An 18,325-nucleotide genomic window follows, 5' to 3' on the forward strand; every position below is an offset into this window, starting at 1 on the left:
CACTAGTTGGAGAGAAGCCTTATAACCAAGAACAGACAGAAGAAACCACTTCACCACAACATGGCTGGTAGGGAGTATGGAGGAGGTATGAGAGGGCTGGCAGGGTTCCCCTGGGCGGCAGTTGAAGTTCCCAAGGGATATTTCAGCATACGTGTTCCCCGTGAGAAGTGTGGGATCTTAACCCAAAGCTGGGCTCCCCAGCCTATAGCATCAGAGCCAGGAAGGGAACCCAGATAATACCCACTTGTGAAAAACAGCGGGGTTTCTGTCCACCAGGGAGAGATGGCAGGAGACACAGAGAGCCTCTTAAAGGACCAAGACACAAAAATCTCTTTTCAGACACTTACCCTGCACTCCAGCAGAAGGAGGGCAGAGAGGATCAAAGAAGCGTTAGAAGAATCTGAGGATGGTGGCTCTGGAGAGAGAACTGAAGGAACAGCCACCAGGATCCCTGTGCAGTGTCATTCCCCGTATTGTAGAAGACATCTTTAGCAGGCAGAGCACTCCCCTCCAAGTGGCATCAGCCTGAAGGGAAGCAATAGACCCGCCCACAGGAATTACTCTGCCCCACCCTGCTGAGCTTAAACTGGGCGGCAGAGTACAGCTTGAGGCTATATTACTCATTAAGTTAAACAACTAAGGCAGATAGATCTCTTGGAGCTCTGAGTCTTTATCTGAGCCTGCCACAGGCCTAGTGCTTAGTAAAAGCTGGCCTTGGTATGCAACCTGGTTCTTTCTGCACACAAACAGGCCCAGAAGAGGAAGCTACATGGTGTGGATCACTGACAGCTCCAAACAGGTTGCTCAGGGCCAGTAATAACCAGCATTTGGCAAAGGTCTGCACCAGAGTTTTGCCGATCTGCCTAATACATAGAAACAAATAAAAAGAAGCAGACCTCAAATAAAAGAACAAGAGAATACTCCAGCAGAAGAACCAGATGAAATGGAGGCAAGCAATTTGTCAGAGAGAGAGAGTTAAGAGTAATGATTATAAGGATACTCAATAGCATGAAAAAAGACAGAAATTATAAAAAAAGGACCAGCTTTATTAAAAAGCTTTTTTATTAAGCTTTTTTTTTAATAAAGAATGCAGTATCTGAAATAAATAATACATTGGAAAGAATCTGCAGTAGGTTAGATGAAGCAGATGATCGAATCGGTGATTTGGGGGGAAAAAGGTAATAAAAAACACCCAGGCAGCGCAGAGAAAAGAAAAAAGAATTTAAAAAAAAAAAATGAGAACTTAAGAAACAGATTGAACAACATGAAGCACAACAACATCCACATCATGGGAATATCACGAGGAGAAGAGAGTGAGCAAGGGATCAAGAACCTATTTGAAGAAATAATGACTGAAAACTTCCCTAATCTGGTGAAGCAAAAAAACACACAAGCCCAGGAAATTCAGAGTCCCAAACAGGTTGTTGGACCCAAAGAGGCTTACACCCCGATACATAATAATTAAGATGACAAGGCTTAAAGTAAAGAGGAGAATCCCAAAAGCCACAAGAACAAAGCAGGTAGTTACATAAAAGGGAGCATCAATTAGACTATCATCTGATTCTTCAACAACAATTGCATCATGGGAATACCACAAGGAGAAGAGAGTGAGAAAATGACAGAGAACTTATTTGAAGAAATAATGACCAAAATTCAATAGAATAGAACATATACTATGAGCCCATTTTTATTTTAAAAACAGGTATAAGAAGTTTGGAAGAAAAATCAAAATGTCAACATTGTTTACCTTTACGAAATGAAATAACTGGTTTTTAAAAAAAATTTTTCTCTTTATATCATCTGTTTTTAAATACTAAACACATATTACTATTTATAATAATAATAATAAAGCTATTTCTTTTAAAAAATCAAGTATTTTAGCTCACAAGTTTATAAATTCAAAAGCTAAAATGACAGCTCTTTGTGTACCCTCATTGCAACTATAATATCCAACCATCAACTGAGAACAGAAATAAAAAGTAAACCTGAAACTAAAAGTTAAATTAAAATATACAAAGAATCACAACTTACCAGGAACAGAAGCCCACCATTAGAGCCACCAAAGTGGTAGGAACATTTAAAAGGTAATTGACTAATTTTGGGGAACTGATCTTTAGACTAACTTGAAAGAGAAAATCTCCTGAAGATCTGGTCTTGGAGTGGAGTGGAGGTCACATTTTCTTCAGTTTTAACTCCAAAAATGCCACCAGGTCCTTAGGGTGAATATTGGTAAAAAAATCCCCACTTGCTTCCAGCAGAGAGAGGAGGAAAGTAATCATTTTTAAGTACCCTCAAAGCATTCTGCCCTCAAGAAAAACTATTTACCAAAGCCTAAACAATCTGAGGGAAGAGAAAAAACCAACACTATATTTTTTTTGTCTTTCTTAAGGAGCAGGAGGGTGGAAAGAGAAAGCTGAGAAGTAGTTGTGAAGGTCATAGCCCAGGATTTGGAAAACAAATCACTAAAAGACTGAGTCCTCCTCTGATTCTTTCCCACCCCCCATCCCCATCTTACATCATCACGTCAATAGAGCTCCTATATAATAACAGAAGAATACAATTGAAAGAAAAACGTGGCTCAAACCTTAAATAACAAGTCTTTCGGGAAATTCTGACATAACAGAGGAGAAAAAAACAACACTGGAGGAAATTTTAGTTTCTGACACCTACAGCTACAGGAAATAAGCACAACCTGACTCAAACAAATCTCACCTTAAGGGCCTATTTGCTTCAGTTCCTAATCCTTTTACTGAATGCATCCTGTAGAGTTTTCAAAACACACTACAAAGGCATACTAAAAGGCAAAAAGCACAGTCTGAAGAAAAAAAGCAAGTATCTGAATCGAACTCAGAGCAGAGATTTGGGACTTACAAGCCCAGAAATATTTTAAGTTTAAAGGGAGAATAGAAGATAGTGGTTTGAACAACTAAAACTATAAAATCAACCTCTAGAAGATAAGTCATTATTTTTAACTCCAAAAATAAATATTTAATAAATTTATCAGTAGTTAAGTCATATAGGCCTGCTTGTAAGTTACATTTGCATACCTCTCCCTCTGAAATATTTCTTCTAAGTTCCCAATACCAGGATAAACTCTTCTAATACCCTGGTTAGGATAGTTGTATAGCAATAATGCAACAGAGCACATCCAGGGCCCCCCGACAAAGGGTATTTTTAACGGGGTCCAGAGATTGGGGTGTCCAAAAAAATATATTCTCCCCACCCCAGGGCGAGCAGCCATGGGGGATGGGAGCCTTGAGCAGGGTCAGTGAGAGTCATTTTGCATGTCAATAACAGGATAGCTTCATTCCTCAAATGCAAAAAGGGTTATTTTGCATATCAAGGCTAATCAGGAAGGTTTAAAAGACTTAAGACAGAATGTAACTGGGAGAGGGAGGAGGAGAGACAGGGGCCTGCAGGACAGACAAAGAGACACACACTCTGGGGAACAGTGTGAAGACCGTGCGGGAAGAAAGAGGGGAGAAAGGACTCTTGCTAGTGGGCCAGGAGAAAGTGCCACATGGTTACGGATTAAGAGCTGGAGATCACAGCGATGCAGCGGATGGTGCTGAGAACTGCAAGAGGCCTGCCTAGCTGAGCCCCGGACTTCTGTTCTTTTTTTTTCTGAAGGACGGTACCCCGGACAGGCCTGACTGGTCTAACTGGGCAAAGGGGAGAAGGCAGGACTGAGTGTGTACTGGTGATTGTTTTAAAGGGATTTTGAGATTTAAGAGTGACGTTAATCAAACCTGTATAACTTTTGAATAAATAGTTCCTTTCCTTTTCACCAAACTCTGCCTTTCAGAACTGTGATTCCAAGGGCGGTGGGCAAAGGACCCCGGGGAAGGGGAGGGGTTGTTGTTTTGGTAATAGCATCTGGGCAACCCCCGCATGGGTCCATTTGTTCCGTAACAATATTGGAAATGATGCTGTGAGCTGCCCCAAGTTCAAGAAGCAAAAGAATGTAAAAGTGAAAGATCTTCTCATTACAGACAATTTTTAAGTTAAAAAGTGTGTTCAAAAGAGCAAGTGATTTGCAGTTACACAACTCAGAATAGAGCCATAAGGAGGGCATTCAGTTCTCTGAATGGTACCCTCATTTCATTATGCTACAGATGATAAAATATTTAAAATGTCATCCAATTTAGTAATAAAATGTTCCTAAAGAGGCCATTCAATGTATAAATATTATAATAATTTTTTTAGGATAGAGTTCCCCTCTCTTTTTATAATAACAGATTTTATTTTGCCCATCCCTCCAAATTTTTAAATCCATAAACGAGAAAAGGCATTCATTTAACTTTTTTTAATATCTGGATTTTTTTGGTATTGTTTTGTGTTTTAATAGTACATACTTGTTATAAAATTATTTCAAATACTAAGACAGATATAAATCTCATTTCTTTTATCCTAGCCATACTTCTACCCAAATCTCCAAGACCTTTTGTTTTTATTTTGCACAAATGGACTGTCATACTATACAATTTGACAACCTAAAGACATAATTTTAGTCCATAAATTCAATCTTAATTTTATATGCTACCACTGGATTAAAAAAATAGTACTATGATACTTTTAACACTGTCTTCTACATATTCTTTCAATATCAACAATTTTGGTTTCATATGAATATAGTCCTACAATCAGTGGTTGATTGGCTTAAGATGCTAAAATAGTCCAGCTTTAATTTGCCCTAGTAGGCTGCTTGACTTAAATTGATCCTCTAACTCAGTCAGTTAAATAAGCATAAGTAAAATTACCTGTTTCGTCATGATAGTTCACGGCTTCTGTCTCCATCCATGCATTATCAGTGTTTCGAGGATCATCAACATATCCTTTATATATCTATTTTTAAAGCAGGCAGACAAAGAAAAAATGTGTAGGGTAAAACAGGAACAGGTAGAATAGAAGCATATTACCTTCATTAGAACCAGCAATGTAAATATCTTGTTTCAAAGAAATGTGCATATAATTAACATAACTATACACTTAAAATGATTAAAATGGTAAATTATATGTTTTTTACCACCTTAAAAAAAGAAATATAAATACCATAACACCTTTAACATAGCATTCCTTACGGTTATTTTAAATTTCCCAAGAAGCAATATTCTCAAGAACCTTTGAGGCAACACTGAAATTCACAAAACCCAATACCTCAGACTCTAACTTCAGAATTTAATAATAATAGTACTTGCAAGTCACAAGTATTCATTACATAATAAGAAGAGGTTGCATTTAGTGATTATATCATCTGCTGAAAAGTCTGCAAAAGTCCTGCGTGGTATGAATTAAGAGTGTTCATACACTTCACTATAGGTTTTACACAATAAAAAGGAGAATGAAGACTCCAAGTTGACTGTTCTAGACACATTTTCCTCATAGGTTCTTTAGAAACTTTTAGGTTACATGTCATGTAATAGACTGTACATGCATGCCTTAGTTTGAATGTTTCTCCATTTGAAAAAATACATTTCTGAGTACAGTGGAAATAATAGTAATACTTGGGCTAGGTGGGTTTTTTTGAAGTCTATAATTTAAGTATTCTTCTGTTTTAATAATTTCTGTGACTATCATTTCAGACATACAAAGATAGATTCTTCTAGTTAAACAAAGGAGATCTATAAAGTTAGTAAAAACTAATATTTAAGCTATTAATTCATGAACACATTTGAATCAAGACATCTAACACAAATGTAACCAAAAAACTAGACAATACAAATAAATAAGGAAGAGATCCTAACTCTAGAAAGAAAACGAAGCAATGCACAACAGTGTGGTCACTGCGGTGGGATGAACACTAAGTGGAGGTGAAAGAGTGTATAAGGGGGATAAATGGTAACGGAAAAATATATAATAAAAATAAATTTTGAAAAATTAAATATATAAATGTGAAAGAAAAAGCAATCCAAACAAAATCAACAAAAAAGAAAAGAAAATTTGTCCTTTTCCTTATTATTAGTAGATCAATACATGTATCGTATTAGGTGCTTTTTAAATATTAACAAAAGTATGTAGACAACACAGAAATGAGATTTAAATGTTTACAAACCAGAGAACCTCTGAATAACTTAATTTCAAATGTAAGTGTTCTTTCAAAAGAGCTGAATTCATGCAAAAAAAAATTTTTTAAGGTTTCTGTTGGATGGGTGAGCTCAGTGTCACAGAGCTCACACCCAGTCTTAAAAAAAAAAAAAAAACCAAGCAGAAAAAAATGTATTATAATAAATTATGTAATTGACCTAAAGTGGGGTTATAAACCTTGAAGTAGAAATCTATTTACAGTGAACATCTACAATTTAAGTTGTTTTCATGAATATGTATTTACAAATATAAAAGATTTCATTTTATTCACAGAATAATCTACCAGATTTCCAGGTGAACTTTAAGCAATTCTTACTAATGCACAGACCTAAATCCTTCCTAGGAACCATCATTTCTTACCACTAGATGTTCCTGGCTGAAGAGTTTGTGCAACTGTTCCTCCAATTTTCTCTTTTCAGCACTGGATTTCTGTAAGGAGTTGAGAGCTTCCTCACCAAATTCTCTTTTCAGTGTAGCACTGATCTTCTCCCCAGGATCCACCATCCCCTAAAAGTCACATTTTTGTTTAAAAAAAAAAAAACAAGCTTTTAATTCATTCAACAGATATTTACCAAGCGATCCAGTGGACGGTTACTGTTCTATCCTTTCATAATCATGATCCCCATTTTTCTGTCATATATTCTTCTCTAAACCATTTATTTCTATGAGAAGCAGCCTATCAGGTATCTCACTGATATCTGACCACAGTAATTGGTCCAGTAAGCCTATGGTAAACTGAGACAATTAGATTCCTTTCCGGTGAAGGAAGGAACTCCTGGAGGCAAGAAAGAATACAAAAAGTTGATATTTTCCCCATTGCTCGTTCTAGTCCAGCCACACTGACCTCCTCAATGTTCCTAAAATGGCCAGACATGCTCCCAGCTTAGGGCCCTTGCACCTGCTATTACTTCTGTCCAAGATGCTTTTCTCCAGATATCTACATAATTCACTCATTCATCTCCTTCAGATCCTTACTCAAATGTTTCTTTCCCAGGGAGACCTTGTCTAACCATCCCTGTCTAAAACGGCAAACTCTCAAAGACTTTCTAGTCCCCTTCCTTAATAATTATCACCTTCTACCGTGTAATTATTTATTTGTATTATCTGTCTCCCCCACTGTAATATGAGCATCAAGATATAGGGATGTTTGTTCACATTGCTGTTGTATCCTCAATGTCCAAATTATCGGCTGACAAAATATATTGATTAGATGAATGACGCTCAAAATATCAGAAATAAAGAGTTCCCTGAATGATCAGAACTTTGAATGACAATAAAAATATAAAATCCTATGATGAAATCATTATTACATTTTACACTCAGCATGAGTGAAGTCTGACTGCTTGTCTCATAATAATTAGCCTAGGCTTTATCACAGTCAGCTGAGATATTCATTTCATTCCACTGTTATTTTACAAAGAAAAATACATTCTTGCAGATAGTAGTATGTGTATAAAAAGTCATCCTCTTGTCAAAATATCTCCATTTCACAATATGGCATTAAATATAAAACCCTCTGCCACACACATACATATTTTTAAAAGCCACTTAAAATACATATATACCACTGACATGATTCAAGAAAAGTACACTCTTCCTGATATTATGGAAATTTTAAAAACTACAAGAAATAGTAAGTAATAAAAGTTATCTATTTTATCATGTCTGAAGTTATCAGAATTCAACAAAAAATGCTAAAAATATTACCTTTGGCTTAGGGTAGGAGCTGATTACTGAGACAGGACCCAACATAATGAGTACCTACATTATTCCAGCTGCTTTATATGCTATCTCTAATAATCCTATGAAATAGATATGATTCTCTTTACTGTAAAGATGAGGGTCAGAACTCCGTATGACTCTGCTGAATGCGGAAAGGCCCAGATAGGGACCTGGGTCTAACTCCAAAATCCATGTTCTTTCCCAAGAGTTTGAGATTGTGACTCAGATTCTAACAGCCTTGTATTATCCTACAGTTTTTATTGATAGTGACATGTTATTGCAGTGATGAAAGACAAAAGAATTATGAAGTTGGGAGGAAAGGAGGATAAATGGAGCAGAATAGATCCATACACAATAATATTGTGGTAAATAAAGCAACTAAAAAGAACCTAAAACATTAATTTGATTTAATTTTAATGCTCACCCCTGGGATTGCCCATTCTCCACAGTCTTTCCTTTTGATTGCAACAAACTGTAAGATGTTTTTCCCAGAAATGGGGTGGGTGATTTTATTTCCACTTTTATCCCTTTTCCACCTGTAAACAGTAATGTAAGATCATAACCAATTTAGAACACAGACCAAGTTCTATCTCAAGCTTGAGTCAAAGTTATAAAGATGTATCTTTCTTTATCACAGGGTACATATAAATTTACCTAAAATAAGCTGCTTTTACCAAAAAAAAAGTTCTGTATTACAAATATGTCTCTTTTCCATAAAAGATATTGTAGTCTCCATAATAAAAATTCATAATATATTTTTTACAGTTTTTAAATACAACCAAGTAAGTTTAAAAACAGGACAGAATTTAAAGGGTCACAATAGTTGTTTTTGTGGGTTTTTTTTAAAAGTCCACAGATCCTTTTTAAGAATTAAGGCAGTGTAACAGATCTGGTAATATTTGCTCTAAACAGTTCATTCTTTTTTATCAGAAAAGCAGATTATATAGATACAGGTACAGCTGTTCTCAAAAGTAGTGCTTCTCAATTTTTATGCCCTTTTTTGATTAAAAATATCTCACTCTATACTTAGTTTACTTTTAAATTTTGAATTAAATCACACATAGTTTTTTTAAAAAGTATCAAGGTGATGTTAACTTCAGAATGCACTTTTTTCTAACCACACATCCACTTTCCCAGAGATGTTGAGAAATCTCCCCTTCCCTTCCCTACTCCCACCACATTTACCTCCCTCCATCAAATTTTAAGTATTGTTCTAATAACTCTCTTAGGCAAAGATAAAGATTTCCAACTTCCAATTCTGAACTAAAAAAGAAAGCCTATGATCTAAACACTGATCTGCAGGAGACTCGAAAAAATAAACTAGTTTAGATATGAGTTTCCAAATTTCTTCATATCGTGGCTGACTACCATACCTAACCCATAATTCCTCCCCTGGGAGAGCTTATGATCTAGCAATGGAGCTAGACATGTAAGTGAACAAATTATAAGCTGCAGTGACAGTTTGTTAAGTACAGTAACTAGAAATGAAAGAATAGTTAGTACAAGAAGACAACATCTGGACTTCGGTCATGATGAAGGGAGACACAGACAAACGTGACTCGCCTCATCACATGACCACATCAAAACTACAGCTAAACTATAGAACAATCATTGTTCAGAACCATCAGAAATTGAGTTGAATGGAAGTCCGACAACTATAGAACTAAAGAAATCACATCCACCCAGGCTGGTAGGAGGGACAGAGATGTGGCAACGCTGAATAGGCTGGTTCAACACTGAACACTCTGGGGTGGTGAATAAAAATTACGGAGGAGTATCTCAGGAGTGAGGAGTCCCAGCCCCACACCAGGCCCCAGGGTTCCAGTGCCAGGAAGGTAAGTCCTCATAACTTCTGCCTGCAAAAACCAGTGAGGATTGAGTCAGCGGAAGAAACTTCTGAAGTCCCAAGCAGTTCCACTTTAAGAACTAGCACACGAACTTACTCAGACTCTGAGCTCCCTCTGAGCTCCAGCACCGGGGTAGCAGCTTGAATGGCACCAGTGACATATAGGGAGGAATTGAAGTGTCAGACATCAAGGCAAGAGCTAGGGGACAGCTTTCTCCCAAACAGAAAGGCAGACAAAGGCCATTGTTCCTTTTCTAAACCTTCCCCCAAAGAGCCAGCAGGCAAGTGCTATATCTGAGATTCCATCCACCTGGCTAACACTGTTTGCCCTGTGCTGGGGATTTCCTGAGGCTCCCCCCAACCACCTTACTTACATGCCCACCCAAGCTATTAACAGTGGCTTTTCCATATGAAATGCTGATCTTGGCTCATACTCCACAGCTCCCTACATTCTCTCAAATAAGCAACAGACAGCCTCAGTGAGCCCTCAGCTGACCTCTTGCCAAGCGGCCCCAGGCCCGGCACCCAGCCTGTGTTCACAGCTTGGCTTCACTGGGAACCTCCAAGTCCAGCAAAAGCAGCGGCCATCTACAGACTGCTTTGTATCTCATGTAGGATGGCCATAGGCAAAACACAGGTCAGGGTGGGCCTTGGCCTGCACCACCCAAGAAACCCGAGAGCCTGTGCACCCAGTGGACAGCTGCAGACCACGTCAGAGCACTATCACCCCGCCCCTGCACAGCTGATCCTCCATGGAGGGCAGAGGTTGGTGGTCAGCAGTCACAGCCAATTCTTGCAGCTGACTGGCCTGGGTAAATCCCTTCCATTGACCTGCCAACAGCAATCACAGCTCAATTATAAGAGATGGGGGTACTCAGCCCACACAGAGGGTGAACCTCGAGTACCCAGCTTGGGTGACAGGAGAGGCTGTGCCACTGGACCATATAGGACACCTACTACATTAGTCCATGCTACCAAGAAAAGGAGTCATAGCAGCTCCACCTAACGCACAGAAACAAACAGAGAGGCTACCAAAATGAGAAGACAAAGAAACATGGCTCAAATGAAAGAACAGACCAAAACTCCAAAAAAAAAGAACTAAAACAAAGTAGAGATAAGCAATCTATCACATGCACAGTTCAAAACACTGGTTATAAGAATGCTCAATGAACTTACTGAGGATTTCAGCAGCATAAAAAGGATCCATCAGAAACAGAGGATACACTAATTAAAATAGAGAACAATTTACAGGGAAACAACAGTACAGTGGATAAAGCCTGAGAATCAATTCAATGATTTGGAACATAAGGAAACAAAAAACCACCAATCAGAACAAGAAAAAAGAATCCAAGAAAACAAGAATAGTGTAAGGTTACTCTGGGACAATTTCAAGCATTTCAACATTCACATCATAGGGATGCCCAAAGAAGAGAAAGAGCAATAAACTGGAAATCTGAAAAAATATGAAAGAAAATTTCCCTAATTTGGTGAAGGAAATAGACACGCAAGTCCAGGAAGCATAGAGTCCCAAACAAGATGGATGCAAAGAGGCCCACTCCAAGGCACATCATAATTGAAATGTTAAAGATAGAGAAGGTTAAAAACAGCAAGAGAAAAGAAGTTAGTTACATACAGGGGCGTTCCCATGACACTGTCCACTGATTTCTCAAAAGAAACTTGCTGGCTAGAAGGGATTGGCAAGAAATATTCTGTCATGAAAAGTGGGGACCTATGGCCAAGATTGCTCTACCTAGCAAAAATATCATTTAGAATGAAGGGCAGATAAAGAGCTTCCCAGACAAGAAAAAACTAAAAGAATTCATCATCACCAAATCATTATTATATGAAATGTTAAAAGGACTTATTTAAGAAAAAGGAGATCAAAACTATGAGAAATAAAACGGCAAAAAAATACAAATCTATCCACAATTGAATCTAAAAAACAAACTAAGCAACAAGAAGAAAAGAGACAGAATCATGGATACAGACAGTATTTTGATGGTTGCCAGGTACGTGGGATGTGTACGGTAATGGGTGAAGAGGTGAGGGATTAAGAAATACAGATTGGTAGTTACAGAATAGCCACAGAGATATAAAGTACAGTATAGGAAATGGAGTAGCCAAAAAACTTATACGCATGACCCATGGACATGAACAATGGTGCGGGGACTGCCTGAGCGAGTAGGGGTTGCCAGGTGCAGGGGGAATAGGGGGAAAAAATTGGGACAACTGTAACAGCATGATCAATAAAATATAATGTAAAAGAAAAAGACAACATCTGTTTCTAAGGATTCCAGACAGAAAAATCATAAGGAGAAACAAAGTTGTAAAATAAAATGACGTGTTCAGCACACAGAGTTCCGAGTCTGTTGCTCTTTTAAAAAATTATTTGTTTATAGCATCTTTCACTGTATAAAAAAATACGATAAGGGGTCTTGCGATGTCAGCATCAGTGAAGGAAAGATGAGGGAAGAGGCTGGAGAAGTAGGCAAAGAATTCATCAAATTCATCTGCCTAGAGAACCAGAAAATATTTTTAAGCTGAGTAAAGCCATAAGCAACTTGTACTTTAGAAAGCTCACTCCCATTTACAAAAGTACAGAGGTTGTTTTGGAGGGAAGCAAGACTGGAGACAAGAAGACCAGCTGGAAGACTGCTGCCAGGATCCAGATACAAAATGGTGAGGGACAAAGCTGAAGGCAGACACAGTGAAAATGGAAAGGGGGCAGATATTACTTTCATTTCTTTAAAGACAATTTATGTAGTACTTATTATGTACCTGATACTGTAGTAAGTGCTTTAAAGTACTTATCCATTTAAGCCTCAAAATAACCCTACACAGTAGCTGTATTACCGTCTTTATTTTACAGATGTGGAAAATGAGGCACAGAAAAGTTGATAATTTGCCCAAGATTGCAGAGTGAATAAGCTGTATAAACCAAGATTTGAACCCAGGCAATCTGGTTCCGGAATCTGCACTCTTAATCACTGTACTCTTTTACTTAAATCAAAGAAACAGAATATTTATACTAATTGGGTAAGAGCAGGGATAAGAAGGTGAATGACAGCGCTGTTAACTCACAAACAGTTACTGACAATTACTACATACAACAGAAACTACGGCTTCACACATATCCCATCACTATAATATCACATAAAGTCCTTTTAACATATAGATTTTGTGTGTGTATATAGGTACATAGAGATGTTTGTATGTGAATATATAAATACATGTATGTGTACAAACATATAAACATATATATACACAAACACATAATACATATATACGTAGATGTATATGCTTGTATCTGTATGTATATATGTAAACACACGGTTATAGTCTTTATTTTTCCAATCAGCTCTCTGATACTGAAATGATTTCTTAGTTCTTACCTAGTTATGATGGGATCTGCAGCATGATTTGGGCCCCATCGCCCCAAAAGCCCTCGGCCAACCAATCCTGTCCGTCCTGCAGGATTTCTGGGAGGAAAAAAACCAACTCAATGGGTTCATCTTTTCTAACACAACTGGATATGGCCCAATAAAAGGCAGTAAGATAAATCAAAGAAAAGGGTAGCGCCACCCAAATCCAGTAGCACTATCATATATCTAGCACTGAAAGTACATTATTTCCTTACATTACTATCTTTTTTTTTTTGTAAGCTCTGGGCTTGTTCCAGGAGCAGGATCTCATTTCCAAAGCTGTTCTACAATATAAGAATTCATTTGTTTCCACATATACTCCTAAATATAAACCTTATGGACTCCTAAATCTTGGAGGATAAAATACTCTGCCCCTAATCATCTGTCTCTACAACAGTGATGATTTGTTCAGGATACTCACGCTTCTCTTCACTTTCTCAGCCTCTCTTTCTACTCCACTCTTCTACAACCCTTCCCATCAAAATATTTTTTGTTACATTCTGAAGTCCATTTTTCCTCAGTGGGTTCTGAATTTTTATTATCAGTAATATATATTTTGTAGCATATAATGAGGTAGTAGTAAGATTTCAAGTATATCAAGTACTCACATTTTAAAGAAAACAATTTTATATAAAAATGCCAATTTGCTATTTAACCTAATGCCAGAACCCAATTATTAAAAAGTCTGTCAGGAAAACATAAAACTCATACCTGAATGTTTTCTTTCAATCAATATTCATTAAATGTTCAACTTTCATCATTATGTGTCAGTAAAATGCCCCAATCTGCAATCTTACCTATTTAACATTACATCTTTTGTCTTCCCAGTATGTAAAAGTAAATTGCCAAATTTTTTCTTTCAGCCATCGCTTTTTATTCTGGTCTCCCACATCACTATTATTAAAGTTAAATGAATTCTTATATTGTTTTGTACTGGACTTAGGAATATTTCAGCACTGCAGAATTGTATACCTGAAACCTATATAATTTTATTAACCAATGTCACCTCAGTAAATTCAATTTAAAAAAAAAAGAAATATTTAAGCAAGACTTTCACATAAAGACAGAAACACAAGACCAGACACTTCACCAGGTGGCAATAATGCTACTTTTGAAATTCACGGGAGTGGAAGGGTGGCCAATAACTACCTTTCGTTCCATGTAACCACATAACCCTGAACACAAATGATCAAAGCCAATATTGAGACAGAATGTTAGCCCCTAGCTGGGTGGCTCAGTTGGTTGGAGGATCATCACATATATCAAAGTTACAGGTTCAGTTCTCGGTCAGGGCACAAACCAGGTTGTGGACTTGCCCCCCCCAGTCAGAGTGCATATGGGAGGCAACTTGATCAATGTTTCTCTCTTGATCAATGGTTTCTCTCTCACACCGGGCGGGGGGGGGTGGGTGTCTCTCCCTCCCTCTCTCTCTCTCTCCCCCCTGCCATCTCCTCCCTGCCCCATCCTTTCTCCCTAAAAATCAATAAACATATCCCCAGGTGAAGAGTAGAAAATAATAATAAAAATTTTTTAAAGAGAATGTTCGTTTTAGAGATGTCTACACCTGTAACTTGTAAACTAGAGGTTTTGAAGATGACATATAGACTATCCTATAGCCTGAGAAGCAGAGAAAGTTGTTTGCAGAGATGGAGAAATGAAGGCAACATATAAAGAAAAGCAGTGATAAAGGAGAGACAGTCCTGATGGATTTCCAATTTCATTCTTTCCTAAAGTTAGCTAAATTTCTGTTTTGGGCTCCTTGAGATGATCCTAGAGCCCTACAGTGCAGATAAACCCCACTCTTTGGTTTAGGCAAACTAGAGTTGGTTTCTGTTAGTCCAAGAGTCTGGACTACGCAACATGCTATCTTGCCTTTAGGGCCTATCCTTTTATATTTGTATATATCTTTTAATATATTTTATCAATAAAAGAACCTAAGAAATAAGTCAAATACAATGACAGTCTGACTTAAAAAGATGAAATAACAAAGAAAGGCCAATAAGTTATCAACAAAGAAAGAATTTAGCAAAACTAAGGGACCAGGTTGCAGTGAGATCAGCCCTACATCCTTGTCCTGGAGGAACGAAGAATACAAACTGCAACATTTTTACAAGGTAAGAACCATGATGACAAATCTGTGGGCCTTCCATTGGTTTATTGGGGGCATACTAATTTTTACGTTTCTTCCAAACTTTTATAATGTCTTCTTTAGGGAAAATGGAAATTTTTGGAGGTATGTAAAAAAATCATTTTTAAAAGTATAGAAAGATTCTTGATATTACATTATTGGGTTATTTTTATTTTTACTCTTACATTTGGATAATTTTTGTGTAAGGCATTATCACATTTAATCAATAACTACTTAACATACAATTTTCAATCCTTTCTCTGTTAACTTATTCAATTAATTGTATCCACCTTCAAGGTGGGGTTACAAAAAGATGCATTCAAATCCTGCCTCTGCCACTTATGAAATATATGCAAATTGCTCACATTCTATCTGTAAATGGAACTAGAGATATCTACCCACAATTATTGTGGTGATTTAATTACATCACATATATAAATACTTGTGCACAATGTCTGGCACAAACAAGCACTCAGTAAATGTTAAATGTATTTTCCACCTTTTGAAGATCCGTCATTGTAAGATGTTCTATTCCCAGTACCTACCTAGGTCTTCCATTTTCAATCTCATACAGGCCATTCTGGCTCTTTCTCTCAACATGCCCATCTTTTTCATTAAACTTGGGAGAAAAGGTACTTTCACTGAAATGAGAATACCAATAGAAAATAAGAAATAATGGTCCAAAACTACCAACAGTTTGATAACGTCAGTCAATCTGTTTTTTGTAATAAGTACTATCCCTGAAACTAAAAATTTTAAGGCTTAGTTTTGATTTGTAAATCCATTTTACTCCTTCAAAACAGTTTCTGAGAAAAAGATCTGCTAACCAAAACACCTTATCATATAAAGATAGGTGCATAACCCCTGTGGAAAGACATAATGGCAGGAGAACTGGACTTCCTCCCACATACTACAAAGAGTTCATATTATTAGCAAGAAGAAATTGTCTATGGGCAAATTATGGCAACTATTAGTTTTTATGCAGTTCCAAAAATAAGATTCCTTCTGATATCTTGATGTTTCTACTCTCTCAAAGTAATTTTAATTTCTTCAAATGTACATTGATTATAATTTATCAAAGTAAACCCACAAAACAGTGAATTCACCCCACAAACTTCATAATAAATACAATGTAAGTTAAAACAGATAGGATTTGTTGAAAATGTTCTAGATCTTAATCTAGAACTAGGTATTAGTTATGTTTAAATACAGCTATATAAACATAAAATTTTACTTGACTACACCTGCACACTTAAGAAATATGCACTTTACTGCATTTATGTCAGACCTCAATAAAAATATTTTTAAAACAGATATAAACTACTTTCCTCACCATTATGAAATCACTGACTTAACTGCACTGTCAGGGAATAAAGAGTTGTATAGTACTGGGTAGTTCATGGATAATTCTGATACAAGTTTCACTTTTTTCTTGCTTTAACTCCAGAAAGTCAGCTCAGAAATATCTGTGCTCTGTTTTGGGAATAACTTCCAATTTGAACAATCCATACATTCTCTCAAGACTTCTAACCAACCTTCCATCTAACACACAAATAAAAAGAATTAAATGGGTAAAGTTATGAAATTATAAAACCAGAATTACAATGCTCTTGGAAATCCAGAAATTCACCATTAAAATAAAAAAGCACAAACTTAATTAAAATTAAAGCATTAATGTTGTAATAAAGCTTGATTTAGATGGTGACATATTTACATGTTAAAAAACTGAATGAAAGATAAGAAAATGTATTCTATCCTCTATTTACTCTATATAGTACCCCTGCCAATGTCATTAATTTTATTTGTGCATAATGTGTATTTATAATGTATATATAAATATATACATCCTCTAAAATGGGGAAATGGAACTTTAAAAGTTCCTTATGAACTTTTAAACAAAAAGTTCCTTATGAACAGGTTAGCCTCATGATTAATTAATAATCCAAGTACTACCACTAAGTTACAAACACATCTCTAGATAAAATAAGGACACTGTGGGCCAAAACACCCATGAAAGATGTTCTATTGATAACCCAGACAAAACAAATGAAAACAGATACCACTTGTGATTTCAAAACATAAGGAACTCCATAGCAAAATAAATATACATATTTGGAATGATCATCCTAAAACCCCAAAAAGAATAAAAGAACAGGGACTATCTAGCTTTGGTAAAGTTCAAGCAAATATGTAAACTAAGTTATAACAAAATCAAGTGTTAGATAAAAATATTTCAGCTGTCAAAATAATGATTTACAAACACAACCATTATTTTCTCTAAAAGTCTTACACCCAACTAATGCCAATAATTTGCTCACCTGATCTGAGGATCTGCCCACCTAGGTCCAGCCAAGACAGAGAGTGCAGTGTATTCCACAGGATTATAGTCTTGCCACTCAACAAGCCAGCCTACTTTCTCATTAGGAACCTGGCTGCGTTGAACTTTGGAACCTGGGTAAGGAGATGTCCTAGCCTTGTTGTGAGAATTCTCTTTGGCACCATTAGAAGCAGACATGATGTTGGAGCTAAGATGAAATTCACAGGATGAAAATGAGTTTCTGGGAGGGGGGAAAAAAAAGAACATCTTAAATAAGTACCAAAAAAGAAAAAAGAAAATAAACTAATTCAAAACCAAATACATGCTTTTCCATTTCAAAGACTTAAAATTCAGAAAATTCAAATTTGATGCATATTAATATACAGCCCCAATATTTGTGAAAGATTATTTTCAAATACGAAAATTTGTAAAATACTGCTAAAACTTATTAATAGGAACCTATAATAAATTTATTTTATTTGAGGAAAAAAGACAGAAGTTTAACTTTGATTAGCACAAAAGGGGAAGGAAAGTTTATGAAAATTCAACCATAAAAATAAATGTAAAAGAAGACTGTTTAAGTCTACATGAACGAATATATTTCTACAGCTTAACATACATATATAAAATGTATGGCAAAAATAGCACAAAGGAAGAATAACTGGAAAATAGAAATATACTGTTATAAGGGTCTTATATTGTACATGAAGTAATGTAAAGTCAGGCTGCAATAAATATACAAACTCTAGAGTAAAATTAAGAATAAATCTGAAATAATTAGATAACAGACAAAAAAACACAAACCT

At 36.3% G+C, this 18,325-nt stretch overlaps 1 protein-coding gene across 4 annotated transcripts in view; it reads right to left on the minus strand.

Annotated features, from left to right (window-relative positions):
• The window catches only part of NUDT9 (nudix hydrolase 9), a 41,880-nt gene that overhangs the window by 10,191 nt on the left and 13,364 nt on the right, over positions 1-18,325 (minus strand). For 3 of the 4 annotated variants that reach the window (XM_054591762.1, XM_054591764.1, XM_054591761.1), the window contains exons 2-7: positions 17,521-17,760; positions 15,748-15,843; positions 13,045-13,131; positions 8,231-8,342; positions 6,445-6,591; positions 4,761-4,845 (exon numbers count right to left, since the gene is read on the minus strand). In XM_054591762.1, the coding sequence (XP_054447737.1) occupies positions 4,761-4,845; positions 6,445-6,591; positions 8,231-8,342; positions 13,045-13,131; positions 15,748-15,843; positions 17,521-17,717 (724 nt within the window). In that variant the 5' untranslated portion in view covers positions 17,718-17,760. The remainder of the gene's footprint in view (positions 1-4,760; positions 4,846-6,444; positions 6,592-8,230; positions 8,343-13,044; positions 13,132-15,747; positions 15,844-17,520; positions 17,761-18,325) is intronic. The other variant, XM_054591763.1, reaches the window with a different exon arrangement.

This window comes from Pteronotus mesoamericanus, unplaced genomic scaffold, assembly GCF_021234165.1.
Source record: "Pteronotus mesoamericanus isolate MK-2021 breed Mesoamerican mustached bat unplaced genomic scaffold, CSHL_Meso_final scaffold_232, whole genome shotgun sequence".
NCBI classification, from domain to species: domain Eukaryota; kingdom Metazoa; phylum Chordata; class Mammalia; order Chiroptera; family Mormoopidae; genus Pteronotus; species Pteronotus mesoamericanus.